Source organism: Mytilus trossulus, chromosome 4 (assembly GCF_036588685.1).
Source record: "Mytilus trossulus isolate FHL-02 chromosome 4, PNRI_Mtr1.1.1.hap1, whole genome shotgun sequence".
Lineage (NCBI taxonomy): Eukaryota > Metazoa > Mollusca > Bivalvia > Mytilida > Mytilidae > Mytilus > Mytilus trossulus.
The window spans coordinates 92,628,846-92,648,468 of NC_086376.1; the positions used below are offsets into that span (position 1 = coordinate 92,628,846).

Genomic DNA, 19,623 nt, shown 5'->3' on the forward strand with positions numbered 1-19,623 from the left:
GTTGTTTACTTTTAGACACAACAACATATTCAATTTGGTTTCGTTGTTTTTCCTAATATTCACTATGTACTTGGTAACAGTTTTTAATTAATTGAATAGAAAATATTATAATAAATATTATTGGAAGCCGAATTACCGTCAAATAGGTGCCGATTTGACTAGATGCCAATTTAACCAGGTGCCGACTTGACTTGTACATTTCAATTCCTCTGCGATCGTTTGCGGTATTTTCTTGAGAAAACCTATTTTCCATCATCAAAGAGAAGAAGAAACTGCTTGAAATGATTCCCGAACGCTTCGTGATTGTTAAAATAAGTTTAATTCACTCAAAAAACAATTTTAAAACTTGCGATGTTTAAACAGGAAGTTTCAAAAGCACGTGTAAAAGAAGAAATTAACCGGTGAGAGTGAAAATCCGTACATAACATATATCACTATAGTACGACTTTTAAAGCAAAACAGTTTCATCCTTTTGTAAAACAGTCTTTAATATACCTATCACATTAAGGTTTGGAGGGTTTTAAGCTTATTCAAACCATATAAGTCGGTATGAAACACCAAAACGGAATGATAATAACCGATTACGTTTTGTAGTTTACAAAATTCTGGACTGGTTCCTGTAAAACTACAACACTTTGTTCGACTGTAGTGGAATACAAACAGAAACCAGTTAGTTTGTAAACTGGTTCCTGGCTGATTACTACACAATGCTCATGCATAATGATAACACAATGCAAGCACATTCCAGTTTGTATTGAAATTAGTAAATACGAAACCAAGCGCGGTAGCCAGAGAAATCAGGTCGGCAGTTATGGAACAATGACTGCGTCATTTTCCAAAAAGCATTAAAAAGCAAAGTTTTAAATTACCATAAATATAATTTGGAACAGTTGTACAAGATAAAGTATAAAGAATAACTATAAATGTTGTTTGTACTCTGCTTGAAAGGATAACCAGATGCTCTGCAGGGTGCAGCTTTATACGACTGCAGAGGACGAACCATGAACAGTTGGGGCAAGTATGGACACAACATTCAAGCTTGATACAGCTTTGAATATTTTATTGTGATTAAATAGTTGACACAGCATAAGGTCTCAAATGTGGTCTAATGAACTTATTTTTTTTTTAACCTATTATGGTCCAAATTGATCCAAAATCTAAATACATGACCATGGATTGATTCAGCATATCAAAGAATCCCAAGAATTCAATTTTTGATGAAATCAAACAAAGTTTAATTATGGACCCTTATGACCTTAATGTGGACCAATTTGATAACAGGGCCCACTAAATATTTGACACATAATAGGTTTCGGACACAGAACAACTTACCATAGTCAAAGAACTTAGAAAATGGTAATATATGCTAAATTTTTGGCTTTTTATAATACACTTTGCTGTTGCGATTTCTATTGACTTATAATAAAGTTATTATCCAGAAACCATTTGTTTTCAGACGACGCTGACAAAGACGCTGATGAGGACGACGTGATACCAATATAAGACCAAAAAAAATTCAATTTTTGCAGTCTTTTTAAAAATCGGTTAGCCTCACATTCTACCATTTTTAAGGGGGTTCGCGGGTCTTAATCATTTATATAGGATTTCTCTATATTTTTCTATAAAAGAACTTTATCTTATAGTTAATAGAAAAATAAAATAAAAAAATGGGGTCACCGTTCATTTGCGCTCACAATCTGCCTTCAAAAAAAGCATACATTTATGTAAAGGTGTTTTTTTTCTGTTGAAGTAATAGGAGAAATAAAAGGTTATATCGAAATAAAAAAAGAAATTTATTACAGAAATCGCCCAAATTTTACAATAGTTTAGTTTAAGTGCAGCTTATATGGAAATTATATTAAAAGATATAGGTCACCGATGAGTTAAAAAAGATATGACAATTCTAAAGCAAAAAACTGGCATTTTTACACCAAAGGGAGATAATTTGGAACTTTTTCAATGATGTATACATTTTAAAAGTCATTTGGGGCCAACACGAATTGATTATTTTGAATGATTTTTGTACCATATGATAAAGTAACAACTACAAAAGGTAACAAATAAAATTTGTAATGAAAAACAAATGTTTAATTTTTTTCTGAAATTTTTATACCCTCGAGCCTCCTTAAGCCTTGAAGAAATACATTGTATTTCAAGACAATGCATGGTTATGTTTTAGGTAATAATATAAAGGTAAATAAATCAAGTCAGGGAATGTATATACAAAGCCACCCATGATCGTCCCTAGAATCCATAAAACTTGAAATGTTTGAAACAGTTTGAACGTTCTAAAAATGGACTTAAACCAACAGTACTACCTTTTTACTTCCAGGGGGAATCATTTGGAGTAATTAACATAGGGGGAGTATGTAGACTTTGGACTCTTTAAACCTTGCGAGGAAAAGTCAGCACATATCAATGAATCTTCTCCAGTTGGTTGAGTCCTTCCTGCCATCCATCTTTCTATAGGATGTCTAGTATTGAATTTTCATTGTTAACAAGGTAGAACTTTTTATTTTTTAGAATATGTGTACATACATATGTGATCATTTGTAGGAGATATTCATGTTTGATCTTCTTTGATTTTTCACAAAATTATATTTGTTGAACTTTTTGAATTTTTATGGAAATTTTGCCTAGAGTACAGGGTTTGTCTATCAAAATTTCTTATAGTATGCAAGACATAGCACCTTTTATTCTGTAGAACAGTATTAAATTGTATACGTTCTAAATTTGTGCAAAAAGACATTACTTCTTTTTCAACTAGGTGGATCCTTTTAATTTTGTCAAAGAGTTGTTCATGTACACTTTTGTATGGGGGCAATAATTTGGCTATACATGGTCCTTTGAACAGCCAAATGAAATATAATGGAGAGTAAAATAAAATTTTAGTTTTTATTCCAAAAACAAAGTGTGCAATAATTCAAGTATGTATTAATAATAAATAACAAAATACTAACATGATGATTTGTGATAGACATGATAGAAGCTAAATGTACATATGATGCAAACATTGATAATGAATTCAGTAAATATGTTCCAGTTCTATGTCTATATATGAGATTTATTTCTAAATTCATTACAAATTCTTTCTAACCATACATTTATTACCACCATGGTTCAGGAAGATATCTAAAAAGTGTTTTCTTGAGAGAATACTTTCAAACAATTCATTTTCTCGAAGACATAAATCGACCATTCATTTTCTTTAGAATCAAACTAAATGACTTATGTTTTTTTTTATTCACACCCTACTATTAATCATGGCAAGAATTTTTATTCATGTATTGCCGACTGATGATAACGATTAACCTAAAATAAGAATTGGATAAACTGAGTGTAGATGACAGGAAATGTGCAAACACATCAGATGCTCTTTATATAGCTTGCATGAAGCTTAATACCAAATTTCAGGCAACTCTGATTTGTAGTTCCTGTATGAATAATGGGTAAAATCTTTTTATACATGGCTATTTTGTGGACGAATTGTATTGCATAAACAGAAAGTTAATAACAGAATGTGTTTATATATCACATGGTAAAGAGTGCTTACATGAAGATTGATACCAAAACAATGGAAGGAGTTATGGTTCATGAGAAAAAAGTGACAAAACATTTATAGAACAGATGGACACATTGGTGGACTGACAGAAGTAAGGCAGTATACATGTTCACTACCTATGAATCAGAATGGGATAATAAATATTCAAAAGCAGTAATATCTAAAAGATATAAAATAATGAAAATTGTTCTTGCTCTTAAATTTCATATTAGCATATTCTGAATAATTCTCAAGATAAAGTTGTAAACAACATCCCATGAAGAATACTTCCTTCACAATAATTTATCAGACTACTGAATAATGCATCAAATAGCTAAACTCAGATAATGTGTGAAAACTTGTGTTTTAATTGATATTGACAAACAATAATTCAGTGGCGGATCTAAAAATTTTCATAAGTGGGGGCCCACTGGCTGACTAAGAGGGGGCCTGCTTCCATCCCGTTTCAGTGATTCCTTATATAATCAACCAAAATTTTTTTCTCAAAAGGAGGGGCCCTAGCCCCCCTGCCCCCCCTAAATCCGCCTCTGCATATCAAATCCTTCTCCACCAAACAACCGTTACAAGTATCTATTATAAACCAGATGCTAATTGCTTATTAATTTTTTCCATAAGAATTCCATCCAATGTTTTCTGTCTTCTTCTGACATATACAAAAGCCACAAGTCCTATCACTATATTAACAGCCCAAAATATCCAGAAATTCTTCTCATCCATATCAGGTGTTATTTCACAGCTGTAAAAGACATAAAAAGCTAAAATGTATAATGCTTAAAAAATAAGAAGATGTAAAAGCTGGTTGGTCTCACTTTTTATATGAAAAGTGGGCCTGCTTTAAAATTGAATTGTTGGAATTCTGGACATTTTGTCTTGTTTTCTGTAATACATGTACTGTCATTACTGTATTGGTTTTATTGAGTTGTTATTTCTTTGGCATGTTTTTATTCTATGTTCATAAATCATTTTATTATTCCAAAGACCAAGGTATTGTATGAAGATTGAGTTCTTACACAATTAGTGTAACCTTTCCATATTTTTTGTAGTCACAAATAAGGAATGTCACTGTTTCTTTGTGATTAATTGTTAATTTAGTGTTGATACTTTTGTTTTCTCTATTTAATTTTATTAATAAATGACTTAGGACAACAATGAGCTTGTCATTTGAAATGGTTACTTTCCCATGTAGAAGTCAATCCAATCCCTAATGAGTTTTATTAGTTTGACTTCTTTTGTTGCTATCTCAATAACATTTCCCAAACATCTTTCTGTACACAACCAATTTAGTATTCCTTTTAAATCTGACAAATTAATGAAATAAATGTTCCTTATGATGAATATTTTTTTTACATGGTCAAATTAATTCAATATGTCTAAAAAAAAAATCTGAGATAAAATGTTTAAAATTAATCTGCATCAGATGTATAGCTATCTGTATAATGGAAAAAGATAATCAAATTGAATTATGCAATCATTTCTATCAAGGAGAGAATCTGTTACCAACATGTAATTGATTTTTCACCTCAGACATCATTCATTCTTTTTTTTTTAAATCTTAAGCCATAAAATCATCTGTGTACTATTGATGTTACAGATTTTTTTTTTAAATGTCCATGTTACGTAATAGTGTGACAAAACATGACAGCAAAATATTTTCAATGTTTTAGTTTACTGTATTCATAAGTTTTAGCTACAATTACATGTATATCAGTCGTTTGATTGTTAAATGCTGAAATAATTTTGTGAGATTTCATTTTTATTGTCATATTTTATATTTCTAAATCTCAATTTTAATTTTCATTTATAAACACACTGGATTGTAAGTAGATAATTTTGCCACCCCCTAAACAACTCTTCAGTCCATACATTTTTAACTACTGTAAGTACATTGCAAAGCTTGAGCGGAGCATTCATGTTCTTAAGCACATTCTTCTTTCTTTTTTGTTTTCAATCAAATCTGATTGAAAGTAGATAATTTTTTTGATAAGAGCTTATTCAAAAGGCTTTGAACATGTTGTCTTACTCAATACCAAATGGCCATAAAGACTCTCCTAGTTTCATCTCTTTAAAATGATAAACTTGCAATAAATATGTACCTTCTCCAAAATTGTGTTCCATCTTTACATTGAACTGTCTGTTTGTATCCTGTTTTTGAACATACTGGAACTTCTGCTCTCTACAAAAGGAGGAAGAATCTGTACATTTTGCATTATGCCTATATTGTGATGTTTTTCAACCTATCAGAAAACTGATCAGATGAAAAAGCTAAATTCATAACTCAGTCCACAGACTTATTTTGTATACAACAGATCATTCATTTTTAATCTAAAACACAAAATCAAACAGACCTAGAAAAATCTTCACTATATAATTGCACATGCTTGTTTTTTCTATTTTTAAAATAAATTATTTATAACTCTGTATTGCTACTTTCACTTTTCATTGTTTCTCTCAATGCACCACTTGGAGTACTTCAGGGATTAATTTCTGTATAAAAATTGTCCTGATGAAGCCTGCCTTGCGGGCGTAACATGTAGACCATAGCAAAAAAAATTGCAGAGCATTTGAAGTGTTGTTTTTGGAGTGTTATTTTAATGTTGCATTCATTTGCATAATTTGACAACCCTGCATACCAAGGTATCCACTTTAGGGACTCTATTGAAATGATTCACACAGGCGTTGGTTCACCTCATGGAGTTTAGAATAAATTATGTTTAAATTGGGTAGTAGAATATCTGCTGTATTAAGAGTTCATATTAAGTGTTATTTGGATGGGATCTTGTCTAAAATATGCATGACTTCTTAATGTATATTTTGTCTTGAGAAAGATTTTTATTTGAAACATATTGCAAAGCTACATAACAACAATACATTTCTAAACTTTGGAACCTGTTACTCAGTGGTAGTTATTTGTTGATGTGGTTCATAAGTCATGTAAGGGTTCTTCGTTTTTACTTTTTTTTATGAATTAGACTGTGGGCTTTTCCTGTTAGAAAGGTTTTAAATTACCGGGTAGTAATTTTTAAAGTTTGCTGTTTGGTTTGAGTCAAGGCTCAGTGTTGAAGGCCATACATTTGACCAATAATGGTTAAATTATGGTTTACTTTTACAAATTGTGACTAGGATGGAGAGTTGTTGCATTGGCACTCATACCACATCTTCTTATTTCTATTAGACTAACCAGTTCTTTTTTACTGCATCTAAAACAAGTCTGAGTATTAACTATATCTACATCTTTACATGCTGTTGTGTTGGATACTGAAACATATAAATCAGAAAATACATTGTACTTATATTTTACATTTACCATGTTGAAATTAATTAGAAAATTTATTTAAAGAGTTAACTTTTATTGTGAATTTATTCCAGCCTTTTCTTTTCTTTTATTTTTATACATGTACTAGTGGTCCATGCTACAAATTTATAATTGTAATTTTTATTGTTTAGTTGTTTCTTTATTTTTTGTTATGTACTGGTAATATCGTGCATGTTTTATTATGCTAAAACAGACTACAACCACTTATATAGATAAAATAACTTATAGTTCCTCTAAATAAATGAAACTATAAATTATTAGAATCTTATACTATATTAGAATATTGTACAGGGAGAATGGAAAACATAAAACTTTGATATTGATATTTATATAATGGCAGTTGAAAATAGCACAAGGGCATATTATTTGAAGTGCTTTTTGTGGCATGTTTTATCTGTAAATGACCATATAAATGTTACCTGTACTTACTAAGTTTTTGGAAGTCTGTTGATGCCCACACACTCTTTACTATCAATGTTATCACAGAAAAGCTGAAAAACAGACAATTTATTCATTTATTTTTCTTCAGTTTTCTTGAAGGCCACATTTTTTATTTGTATCAGCAGTTATCAGGTTATGAAAACCATGTATTGGGTAGCATTGCCACAAACATCCTTATAACCTGACTTTCCTATGTATATGTAACCTTTGTAACCAGACTTAGATATGGCACTAAATCACAAACATGATTAACCCCGACACAATCTTTGAGTGTTTGTTCCAATTCAGGAGACTTTATTTACCATTCACCCTATTGAATATATGATGATAGATCTCAAATAGATATGTTTATAGGTCAGAGAGTCTTGGCCACAAAAGAACCAGACATATCAAAAAAAATGTTGTTACAAGGTATCATGTATATAGATCATACACTACAGGGTGCAGTTACTGTTGTAATTTGGTGTTATAAGGAATTTATAGACCATACAGGGTGCAGTTACTATAAATAAGCTTTATGTAGAGTCGGCAAGGTATATAAACATAGACGAACATAAGCTGTTTTTATTATTTTGTTATAGTGTATCTAAGACCATGCAGGGTGCAGTTACTGTTGTAATTTGTTGTTATTAGGAATCTATAGACCATACATGGTGTAGTTACTGTTGTAATTTGTTGTTATAAGGAATCTATAGACCATACATGGTGTAGTTACTGTTGTAATTTGTTGTTATAAGGAATCTATAGACCATACAGGGTGTAGTGACTGTTGTAAGGGGGTCTCATTGGGGGTTCCGATCCCGTATCCTGCTTACTGTTTTGTTAGATTCCCGTATCCCGCTTACACTATGTGTGTAAGCAATTCTCATTTTTTTGTCATTTCCCGGGTACCGCAAGACCTCATTTCCCGTTTTCACAACAAAATAATTTGACTTTCACAGGGGTCTCATTGGGGTGTTCGGATCCCGCTTACGGTTTTGTCCGATTCCTGTATCCCTCTTACACTATGTAAGTAAGCAATTTTATTTTTTTTTCTCATTTCACAGGTCCCGCAAGGCCTCATTTCCCGTTTGTACGACACAATAATATGACTTACACGTGTAACGCTTACAAAAAAATCAGCAATCCCGCGTCACGCAAAGACCCCAATGAGACCCACTTTCACGTTTCACACTTACCAAAAATCGGCAATCCCTCATCACGCTTAGACCCCAGATTATGAGACCCACTTGTAATTTGTTGTTATAAGGAATCTACAGACCACACAGGGTGTAGTTACTGTTGTAATTTGTTGTTATAAGGAATCTATAGACCATACAGGGTGCAGTTACTGTTGTAATTTGTTGTTATTAGGAATCTATATACCACACATGGTGTAGTTACTGTTGTAATCTGTTGTTATAAGGAATCTATAGACCATACAGGGTGTAGTTACTGTTGTAATCTGTGATTATAAGGAATCTATAGACCATACAGGGTGCAGTTACTGTCGTAGTTTGTTGTTATAAGGAATCTATAGACCATACAGGGTGCAGTTACTGTTGTAATTTGTTGTTATACGGAATCTATAGACCATATAGGGTGTAGTTACTGTTGTAATTTGTTGTTATAAGGAATCTATAGACCATACAGGGTGCAGTTACTGTTGTAATTTGTTGTTATAATGAATCTATAGGCCATACAGGGTGCAGTTACTGTCGTAGTTTGTTGTTATAAGGAATCTATAGACCATACAGGGTGCAGTTAATGTTGTAATGTGTTGTTATAGTGTTTATATAGACCATACAGGGTGCAGTTACTGTTGTAATTTGTTGTTATAAATATAAGGAATCTATAGACACACAGGGTGCAGTTACTGTTGTAATTTGTTGTTATAGTGTATCTAAGACCATACAGGGTGCAGTTACTGTTGTAATTTGTTGTTATTATGAATATATAGACCTATGCAGGGTGTAGTTACTGTATCAAGAAAAAGTGTACGACACTGTCTGTGGAATCAGAGAAATTAAATTCACAGTGCAACATGAACAAACTATTATATTTAGCTTGTACTGAAGGACTGACAGTTAACAGTGTGTATTTCAAAGTCTACCTTATTAATAACAGTATGGCAAAAGCCATTTTCTTCTTATTGCAAAACTCAATCATTTTCAATGAACATTGCCACCGTGGAAATAAACATTTAACTGATTACAAAGTCTGATTCATGGGCGAGATAAATTGCTGAAAATGGTCGAAACTGCTTCATACAAATTGAGGTTAAGTGCTCATACTTTATCTATTGAAAGAGGGCGATATCTAAAAATACCAAAGCAGAGTAGGGTATGTCTTTGCTGCAACAATGGAGACATTGAAGATGAACTTCACTTTCTTTTAAAATGTTCCTCCTATAAATATGTGAGAGATAACCTTATTAAAAAATTAAATAATGTTCTATTGAACAACAAATTTCCTTCCTTATCATATTACTTGCTTATATCAATTCTAAATAGTAATTCCCAAACAATATTAAAAATTGTTGTCAACTATTTGAATGAATGCTTGTTGGTGAGAAACTCATTATTAAAAGGTACTTGATTTCTGTAATAATGTATTTGCTTCTCATTTTTTTTTTATATATATTTCTCTCATAATAATATCCACTGTCACTCCTTCATTGTATATATGTTATTGTAGTTAGTCTTTAATTTGTTGCCATAACCATTTATTGTCAATGTGTTAGTGCTAATAAAGTTATCTTATCTTATCTTACAAATCAAGTACGACGGAAGATTAAATTTCCAATAATAATTTTGTATGCATTTTGCATGTTCATAGTTCTGTTCTATCATCTTGCACAAGCTAAGTACTTTCTCTCACTTTTTGATTATTTTTTATTCGGAAACATCTAAAACAAATTACCCGGAAATTCGACACCGGAAATAAAAAAAAACGCAGTTGGTTCAGAATTTAGAAACACGCCAGAGATCTTTCTTTTCATCCAAGGTCGAAATGTTTCGTACTGTAGCAAACAGACTTGGAACAACTGTACAAGCCAGTGTTCGCTCTAATCTCTTTGCTAAACCACAAACAGGTGAATGATAGAAAAGATAGCATTATTTTCACATTAAACAGCCATTCAAAATTATGCCTTTTAAATACATCCATTTTCCTTCTAAGTTCTATAAATCTTGATCTTAATTTATGAAATCATGTGTGTGAGATTTTTTCTAGTCTACCGTATATAAAATCATGTGTGTGGTCTAGTGGTTAAGACCGATGGCTGCAGTGCTGAAGGTCCCGAGTTTGATTCTAATGGGTACACAACAACTTGTACTTTTGGCCACTCATACTCAACCAACTTGTACCCATGGCGAATCCGGGTCCGTACACCCTAATTCACGTTCGCCCTAGTACCTGTTCGCCCTGATACCTGTTCGCCCAGGGTCCATTCGCCCTGATTTTTATTTTTTACTAATTGTTGTCTAGTGGCATAATTTTAAGTATTTGAATAAAATATGTTGAAGTTTGTTGAAAAAATCACCGAATATTGATATTGCCGCAATCGATTTCGTCATTTTCCCTTTGATTGCAGTAGAATACTGGAATACAATGTATTTATCTTTGTTGATATTTGTTAACAAAATAATTGTATTCAGTCATTCACTAATGTATGCAGTATAACTTTTAAAGACTAGTCTTAGAGTATTGTAATGAATGAACTTGTAAATCCGTTTTACAGTTCGTACATTTTTTTTAAATTAATTTCAAGCTGAATATATTATCAAAAGAAATTTATTTTTTATATTATAAATCCATCAAAAGACAGGTATCACAATAAGCAGTGATCCGAATTATTTTGTCATAAAACAATAAATAAATGATCCTTAACAAGCCATACACTTTTAGATATTTCCATGTTTCCATAAATTTCAAGAATATATACCATAGAAATATATCTGATTAAGTTTATTCAACTTCAATGCCCTGAATATCAATATTTTTCAGTAGGGCGAACGGACTCTAAGGGCGAACGAACTCAGGGCAAACGGACCCAGGGCGAACATGTTACTAGGGCGAACGGTCCCGATACCACCCATGGACATGCTTTATTTGTTATTATTTATATGCATAGTTGTTGTAACTTTCTTTCGTATATCATTATATACATGTCATGCATGTAGCAACATATAAATTTAAAAAAAAACATTGTTAATAAGATCAAGGATTTGTATAGTAAGACTATACAAATCCTTGATAAGATGCAATCATAATTGTTTTAAATATATCAAAGCTTATCTAATGCTAATCATTATAATCATTAGTATTCCTTAGAATTGATTGTTTGAAATTGTTAGGAGGGCAATTTATTTGATATGCAAAGTTAAAATAATTATGAGTACACAATATACTAATTAGTGGGTAACAGACCTACAAAAGTAGAATAGATTTGTTTAAATTTAAATTTGAATAAACATAGAGAAGTATATGAAAACAAAAATTTGGTATAAGTGCGGCACTATGAACATCAAAGGCCGTTGAGTTATACCTCAACAATCATCATCCTCATCGAATTTTCCAAGGGTAAATTTTGGAAAATGTGAGTATATACTCGTCAATCATGTAATAGTGAAGGACAGATAAGAACATACCAGAAATATTTATATAAAACAAATTACGCACTTGTCGACCCTTCGTTTATACACCTGGATAGAAAGTTACGGACCTATAGAGCAATTTAAAATATATACATGTTGTATTGTTATATGTATAACTGACTTTATATAAATCTTTTATGCCCAAGAGATGTGAATATTTGAATGTAGGACAGAAAGTTACAGGACAAAAAGTCACGGACAACTAGTCACAGGACAAAAAGTCACAATTTATTTTTTCTGAATATTTTCTTTGAAGAAAAAACGCTTATTTCTACAAAATTTATTTTTTATTTTTCTTAAACTATTGAGAAAACTAACTGCCTTATTGATATTAAAAATGAATGAAAAACAAATATGTAAACCATCAACAAACAACATGTCCATCACAATATTCAGTAAAAATGGATCTACAAAATAATAAAATATGCGCCTCAGGATGTACTTGGGTACTCCAGGGTGTTAAAATATCCATATTTACGGATATGAACGTAGATAACTTATATTATAATGTTAAAAAATATTCGGTACAACTTAGTAGAAGTACAAGTTGGTAAAAGTACGAGTTGGTTGAGTACGAGTTGACATGTATCTGATTCTAACTAGGGATGCTAAAATTATCAGTACATCAGAAGGGTGCTTTCACCCTCTCACACACATCTCTGGTACCCAGACCGGAGTTTAAACTAGAATGGGTACTTTGGGGGCCTTGGTTGGTCAAAGTTGTACCCTGCTTTGACCAGGAGATCAATCAGCTACTGATATTTCTTTGGTTTGTCTGTTTCTTCTGAGTGTCACCGTGTTCATCTCTAAGTACTTCGGCTTCCTCCACCGTAATAACGTTTACCCAGGTGTCCTAGCACTCCCTTTGTGTTGGGGTGGGGATTGTCCTTGTAAATATTGCACATTGTAAAATACGTTGGTGACACATCTCCATTAATCCCGAAAGGGAGTGTACACAGATTCCACTGTACACTCGCAGCTCTCAAGGGGTGCTCAGATTGACGGAGGAATATACCAGTACATACATACATACATATAATTTATCATTAAACAGGGAAAAGGGAAGGCAATATTCAAAAACTGTAATCATGTTCAATCTATGTCTTTGGCAATGTCAATATTGCAAATTATGAAATATATATGTGTAACCAGAGAGCATGATTCTACATACAAAATCATCTTTGTCTCCACAGGGACTCAAACTTGGGACCTCTGTTTTACAAGGCAGTGCTTAAACAGACTGAGCAAAAGAAGTACTAATTTAGCTCAACCGCTTACGGCTGACTAAGTATCTACCACATGTTCAAAGGGGAGCAATCCTGTCCCATGAATTTGATAAAAAAAAATATATACACCTTATCATGCTTATTGCTATTTGTCTGTCATTACTGGATATCACACAGGTTCCTGTAAAATTTTGACTTTATAATACAAAATATCTGACGCCACAAAGGAAAAGTGATTGTTGTATGACGTCAGTAGTTCAAGCGGCACAGTTTCTTATGTCAGATTGGATCAGCGATATTTGTATTGAATTCACCTCATGTTCTGGCTTATTGCTAATTGGAAATCTGTCCTGCTTGACCAAAGAATCTGTCCCATTTGAACTTTTGATGTCTTACAACAACCTCCTTTTCATTGTGGCATCAGATACTTTCTATTATGACCTCATACATTATTTTATGGGAACTGTTGTGATGGTGGACATATCATTTGCATATAGGGATAAGGTTTATTCAAGGGCACAGATGCTAATCAGAAACCATAAGTCCAAGGACAGACTTGGCCAAGATTAATCTGAGGTCTTCAAAAAAATAACACAAAAAAAAAGTACAAGTGTAGCAATCAAATTTACAAGTATTTATACATACATTATCTTGCCTAGATATTAAACAGGAATCAAACCATTAACCAGGTAATCGAATGTAGTATCCATTCCATTTGAATATTTATATATTCTGCCTTTATAATGTGTTGTGCAGCATGGGTCTGACCAGCACAGACAGAAATTCTGCATGAAGGTGTCCGACTGGTCATATTTGAAGTGGAACAAAAAAAAACATTGTGTATCAACAATATGAAAGCAGTGTAAAAGCAATTTTTCATGTAAAGCAAAAACCATTCTAAAAGCATGGAAATTGTTGCCTTTGACTTTGGACACCTTAAGCTTTTGTTTGAATCAGGAGCTACACGTAACATAAGCATACAACTTGTATACAAATTCTTACCTTGTTTGTGCAAATTTTTTCCAGATATTTTTAAATGTAATGATGAAATAAGTTATATCCCACAGAGTCATGAAATTTACTGCTTTCATTGAAATGGCTTCCCTGATTTCCCAAGATTCTTCACATCAACCTCATTATTTGACAGACCAGAATTTCCAAAATTTTAGATTTATTATGCTCAGAATTTTTATGTCTAAACAAATTTTATACAGTTTGGTGTAAAATGATTTTAAACTATTTATTTATCTCTGAAAGTGATGCATTGTTTTGTTTTCATTAAATGATGCAGTACATGAATAATCAATGTGGAAAAAATGAAAATGAGACTTGTTATCAACCTCTCTTTGAACTACTGTTTGCATTCATGAAACTTAATTTATCATTACTAATCACTTAACTGGTTTATTACTAAATAAAATTGTGCACAAATCATGCTTAATTATGAACTTGATCATACAGAGATGTGATTTTATATTTTTTATTTTCAGCAGCAGCAACAGTACGTCATGTGACATATGTTCCTCAGTCTGATGAAGAATTTGATGATTCATGTGTAACCTATCTTAACAGGCCAAATATTACTGGGTGGCAGATCAGAAGTTTTATTACACATCAACATGTAGGTTTATCAAAAATATACAAAATATCTTGTATGATTGCCAATAATACAACTGTCCACAAGATACAAAATGATACAGAAATTAACAACTATAGGTCAGTGTACAGCTTTCAACAATTAGCAAAGCCCATTATGGCCATACCACATAGACTAACTAGTCAGCTTATAAAGGCATAGAAATGACAAATTTAAAATAATTCAACAGCCTATTACAAAATAATAAACAAAACCCAAATTTGTAACACAGAACAAATGACAACCATAGAAGTACAGGTTCCTGACTTTGGAAGGCACATACTGCATGTGACTGGGTTAAACATGTTAGCAGTAACTCATTACTAATCATAACCTGGGACAGTGGTGTAACAGTACAACATATATAAGAACAAATCATAAAAATCTGTTGAAAAAGGCTTATCTCACCAGATTATTTGAATAACAAAATGACATGGACAGATACTAAAATTGTACATCCCAACCAAAAAAAGATACAAAGTACAGATCTGAGAGACCTTTCAGTTACTGACTGCAAGTTCAAAGCCGATAGCATCTACATGTAATAAAAAAAATCATGCACCTGAAACTAAATGATCAATCAGTACACATCAAACATCAACATCAAATAAATAGTGCTGGTTAGTGTAAGTGTTTATCTATCTTGTTTGCAACTTACATTGAAACAAGCCAACACAAAAAAGATTATAAATTGAAAACACAAATAAACCTTATATAAAAAAAGAAGATGTGGTATTATTGCCAATGAGACAACTATCCTCAAAAGACCAAAATGACACAAACATTAACAACTATAGGTTACCGTACGGTCTTCAACAATGAGCAAACCCCATACCGCATATTCAGCTATAAAAGTCTCCGATAAGACAATGTAACTTTTACTGTCATGATTGATTGTTGTACTTATGATAATTATATATCTTATTTTTATATGGTGCTGTTTAAAAACCAGTTCAAAGCAGAATATTGAATCTATGCATTCTTTGAATAATTGCTTAGGTTTTTTTTTTCAGGGTGAAGATTTGGTACCAGAGCCAAAGGTTATAAGTGCTGTACTTCATGCATGTAGGAAAGTAAATGACTATGCCCTTGCTGTACGGTATTTAGAATCTGTCAAGGTAATCCAATATAAATATATTTTCAGTTTCTCTCTGTTATCTTTTTAGCTCACCTGGCCCAAAGGGCCAAGTGAGCTTTTCTCATCACTTGGCGTCTCTCATTGTCCTGCGTCTGTCGTCTATAAACTTTTACTAAAATCTTCTGAAACTACTGGGCCAAATTTAACCAAACTTAACCACAATCATCAAAAGGGTATTTAGTTTAAAAATTGTGTCCAGTGATGCGGCATACCAACCAAGATGGCCACCATGGCTAAAAATAGAACATAGGGGTAAAATGCAGTGTTTGGCTTATAACTCAAAAACCAAAGCATTTAAAGCAAATCTGACTTTGGTAAAAGTGTATATCAGGTCAAGATCTATCTGCCCTGAAATATTTAGATGAATCAGACAACCCCTTTAGGAAATTTTGCTGTTTTTGGTTATTATCTTGAAAATTATTATAGATAGAGATAAACTATAAACAGCAAAAATGTTCAGCAAAGTAAGATCTACAATAAGTCATCATTACCAAAATAGTCCATTGACCCTCTAAGGAGTTATTGCCCTTTATAGTCAATTTTTAACAATTTTTCGTAAATCTTAGTAATCTTTTAGAAAAATCTTCTCCTCTGAAACTACTGGGACAAATTGAACTAAACTTGGCCACAATCATCATTGGGGTATTTAGTTTAAAAATTGTATCCGGTGACCTGGCATACCAACCAAGATGGCCACCACAGCTAAAAATGGAACATAGGGGTAAAATGCAGTTTTTGGATTATAACTCAAAAACCAAAGCATTTAGAGCAAATCTGACTATTTTAAAGTGTTTATCAGGTCAAGATCTATCTGCCCTGAAATTTTTAGCTGAATCAGACAACCTGTTGTTAGGTTACTGCCCCTGAATTGGTAATTTTAAGGAAACTTTGCTGTTTTTGGTTATTATCTTAAATATTACTATAGATAGAGATAAACTGTAAACAGCAATAATGTACAGTAAAGTAAGACCTAAAAATAAGTCAACATGACCAAAATGGTCAATTGACCCCTAGGGAGTTATTGCCCTTTTTAGTCAATATTTAACAATTTTCAAAAATTTTTAAATTCTCACATTTTCCACTGAATCTATGGGTCAAGTTCATTATAGATAGAGATAATTGGAATCAGCAAGAATGTTTAGAAAAGTAAGATCTACAAACATATCCCCATCACCATAACAGAATTTTGTCATGAATCCATCTGTGTCCTTAATATTCACATAGACCAAGGTGAGCGACACAGGCTCTTTGGAGCTTCTAGTTTATATTTTTGTACTATTGACCAGTATTTTTTTCTTTAGAAATTAATTTACTCTTCCAAACGCAGGTTAAAGATAAAAAATTAAATAGTCAAGAAGCTGCATGAAACATTAGTTTCTGGTTTTTTTGGGATAGGTAGTCCCATTTTAGTTCTATAATACAACTGAAGTTAATTACTGGTGAAGTTAGTTGTGTTGATAGCAGAGCAATTCTAGCTTACTTTATGATATGGGGCTTTGATTCTTTATCAAAATTCCTAAAACGAAAGGTCACATCTATAATTGAATGCAGTATTAAGGACTTATATTTTACACTAGAATATTAAAGAGGCAAATCCCATAATACTTTTGTATGGATTTGATTCAGCACATGTTCATATAAAAAAGAAGATGAGGTATGATTGCCAATGAGACAACTGTCGGCAAGAGACCAAAATGACACATTAACAACTATAGGTCACCGTACGGCCTTCAACAATGAGCAAATCCCATACCGCCTAGTCAGCTACGAAAGGCCCTGATAAGACAATATAAAACAATTCAAACGAGAAAACTTAACAGCCTAATTTATATAAAAAATGAATGAAAAACAATTATGTGACACATAAACAAACGACAGATTATTAAAATTGATTTAATATTTAATATTGTTGTTGTTGTAGGAGAAAGCAAAGGCTGATACTGCCATCTGGCCATATATAGTTCAAGAAATTAGACCAACATTAGATGAGTTAGGAGTTTTATCACCAGAAGAGCACGGTTACGACAAACCAGAGCTATATCTTGTAGATACTGAAGATATTCATTAACTTTATGTCTAATAGGTAGGTAATTCCTCATAGAAATCAATGGAAGGCATGTCTCTATATAGTACTTGTGGAACATTGTACAATGAATATATAACTGGTGGAACATTGTAAATATGGCTTACATGGAACCATATTAAAACTTATCTTTTATAAGAACTACAAGTTCCCTGGTTGTCTTTGAGAAATATTGAAGGTGCTCAACTGAAATTCTTCTCTTGAGGGAATACACCTTATCGCTATTTAGTCCATTCCGGGAAAAACAGTCATTTAATTTTATACAAACTTCCTGTTTGGGTCACCGTCTGAAAAATGGAGGTCATCAGAAGTGAGCTGAGGGAGAAAAAACTTTTGAAAGTGATCATCAAGAAACTTTGATATAGTATGATCCACTTTTATCGAAATGAAAATCGAAGTAAAATATATTTTCTCTCAAGTATTTACGGTAGTTCAAACAGGTCTCGTTTAAAAGTATCATGCATGGTGAATTGTTTAAACAGGGTCCAAGATCATGAAGATAGCTTCAACTGGATGAAAAAGTTGTGTAATTTTAGAACTTATACGGAATGGAATAAATAGCGATTAGGTGTATTAGAAATAAAAGAAGAATGTAAAACTGCCATCACTGACTTCAATTTATATGGTGTCTACTTAGGGGGGAAACAACAATCAAACAATCAACTCAGTATACAGTAGAACAACCATAGGCTAGAATTGCAGTAAAAAACAAAATTTACAATTTAAAAAAAGTTTGTTTAGTAAAAATTTGTCTCACAAGAATTTAAAGTGTATATATATTTATATGATTATCAGAGCAAAACATTAAACACACTAGGCAATCAACAGTCTTTTTTATACATGTATAAAAATCAGTGGAAAAGAATTGAAGTTTGTATTATTGTTATCAAAATTAAGTCATGATAGGATTTCATTTTGATAAACATGGATTTTGCTATACTAAGAATTAACTGCATAATAAGGTAATTCAATTTCTTTTTTCAGGTAGAAAAGATTCCTAACATCAAAGGATACCTCTAAAAGATTGATTGTTAACAATTAGAGACAGCTCTCTTTATATGTGTTTCTGTGATTTCAAATAAGTTCCATTTGAAAATAAATATCTTTTAAAAATAGAGCCATTTACATGTTCATGATGCCAAATGCTTATAGATGTGGTGTAAGATATTTTCTACATTATGTGGTGTAAGATGTTTTCTACATTGGTTTGTTTGTGAGTTAAACCCATATACATAAATGTATCTGGTTTGAGTGTTGGGTTAGCCATGTTAGGTGGTCACATCAACTTTAAACCAGATCCACATTGTATGCCTTGTAAGGGGTTTTGCCTTTGTCATACTTTCAAAGTCAATTTTATAATACACATTCATTACATTAGAACACTTATTTTCATTGACCTACATATCCTTCTGGTTTATCCTTAAACTGACCTAATCACAAACTAATACAATGTTTACATATCTGTGGTCTTTTCACAAAAACAGCCTGTTCACTGAAAAACAAACAAGTCTAAACTCCTCCTGTATTATTTAACTACATCACTACTGCAATTTATTTATTTTACTTGTTACCAACAAAGCTAAAGCA

At 32.1% G+C, this 19,623-nt stretch overlaps 2 protein-coding genes across 3 annotated transcripts; one reads left to right on the top strand and one right to left on the bottom strand.

Annotated features, from left to right (window-relative positions):
* Nucleotides 1-2,881: 2,881 nt before the first annotated feature.
* On the bottom strand, nucleotides 2,882-9,532 carry LOC134716324 (protein JTB-like). The gene is made up of 5 exons (XM_063579237.1): nucleotides 9,409-9,532; nucleotides 7,305-7,366; nucleotides 6,741-6,817; nucleotides 5,656-5,735; nucleotides 2,882-4,298 (listed from the first exon to the last, which is right to left on the bottom strand). The coding sequence occupies exons 1-5, from the start codon at nucleotides 9,462-9,464 to the stop codon at nucleotides 4,136-4,138; spliced, it is 438 nt and encodes a 145-aa protein (XP_063435307.1). The 5' UTR covers nucleotides 9,465-9,532; the 3' UTR covers nucleotides 2,882-4,135.
* Nucleotides 9,533-10,229: 697 nt separating this feature from the next.
* LOC134716325 (cytochrome c oxidase subunit 5A, mitochondrial-like) lies at nucleotides 10,230-19,153 on the top strand. Of its 2 annotated transcripts, none has more exons than XM_063579238.1 (5): nucleotides 10,230-10,389; nucleotides 14,670-14,800; nucleotides 15,829-15,933; nucleotides 17,875-18,036; nucleotides 19,021-19,153. In XM_063579238.1, the coding sequence occupies exons 1-4, from the start codon at nucleotides 10,308-10,310 to the stop codon at nucleotides 18,019-18,021; spliced, it is 465 nt and encodes a 154-aa protein (XP_063435308.1). In that variant the 5' UTR covers nucleotides 10,230-10,307; the 3' UTR covers nucleotides 18,022-18,036; nucleotides 19,021-19,153. The 2 variants fall into 2 exon arrangements, with proteins under 2 accessions (XP_063435308.1, XP_063435309.1); XM_063579239.1 differs by having other exon boundaries at nucleotides 10,231-10,389; nucleotides 14,673-14,800.
* The last annotated feature ends 470 nt before the right edge of the window (nucleotides 19,154-19,623 follow it).

Excerpts from the sequence above, each read along its gene's own strand:
- LOC134716324 (XM_063579237.1), bottom strand. The coding sequence starts at position 9,464 with ATGATTGAGTTTTGCAATAAGAAGAAAATGGCTTTTGCCATACTGTTA. Across the intron at positions 7,367-9,408 it reads GCCATACTGTTATTAATAAG|CTTTTCTGTGATAACATTGA; the intron begins GTAGACTTTGAA and ends TCTGTTTTTCAG. Across the intron at positions 4,299-5,655 it reads GGAACACAATTTTGGAGAAG|CTGTGAAATAACACCTGATA; the intron begins GTACATATTTAT and ends TGTCTTTTACAG.
- LOC134716325 (XM_063579238.1), top strand. The coding sequence starts at position 10,308 with ATGTTTCGTACTGTAGCAAACAGACTTGGAACAACTGTACAAGCCAGT. Across the intron at positions 10,390-14,669 it reads CTTTGCTAAACCACAAACAG|CAGCAGCAACAGTACGTCAT; the intron begins GTGAATGATAGA and ends TTTTATTTTCAG. Across the intron at positions 15,934-17,874 it reads GGTATTTAGAATCTGTCAAG|GAGAAAGCAAAGGCTGATAC; the intron begins GTAATCCAATAT and ends TTGTTGTTGTAG.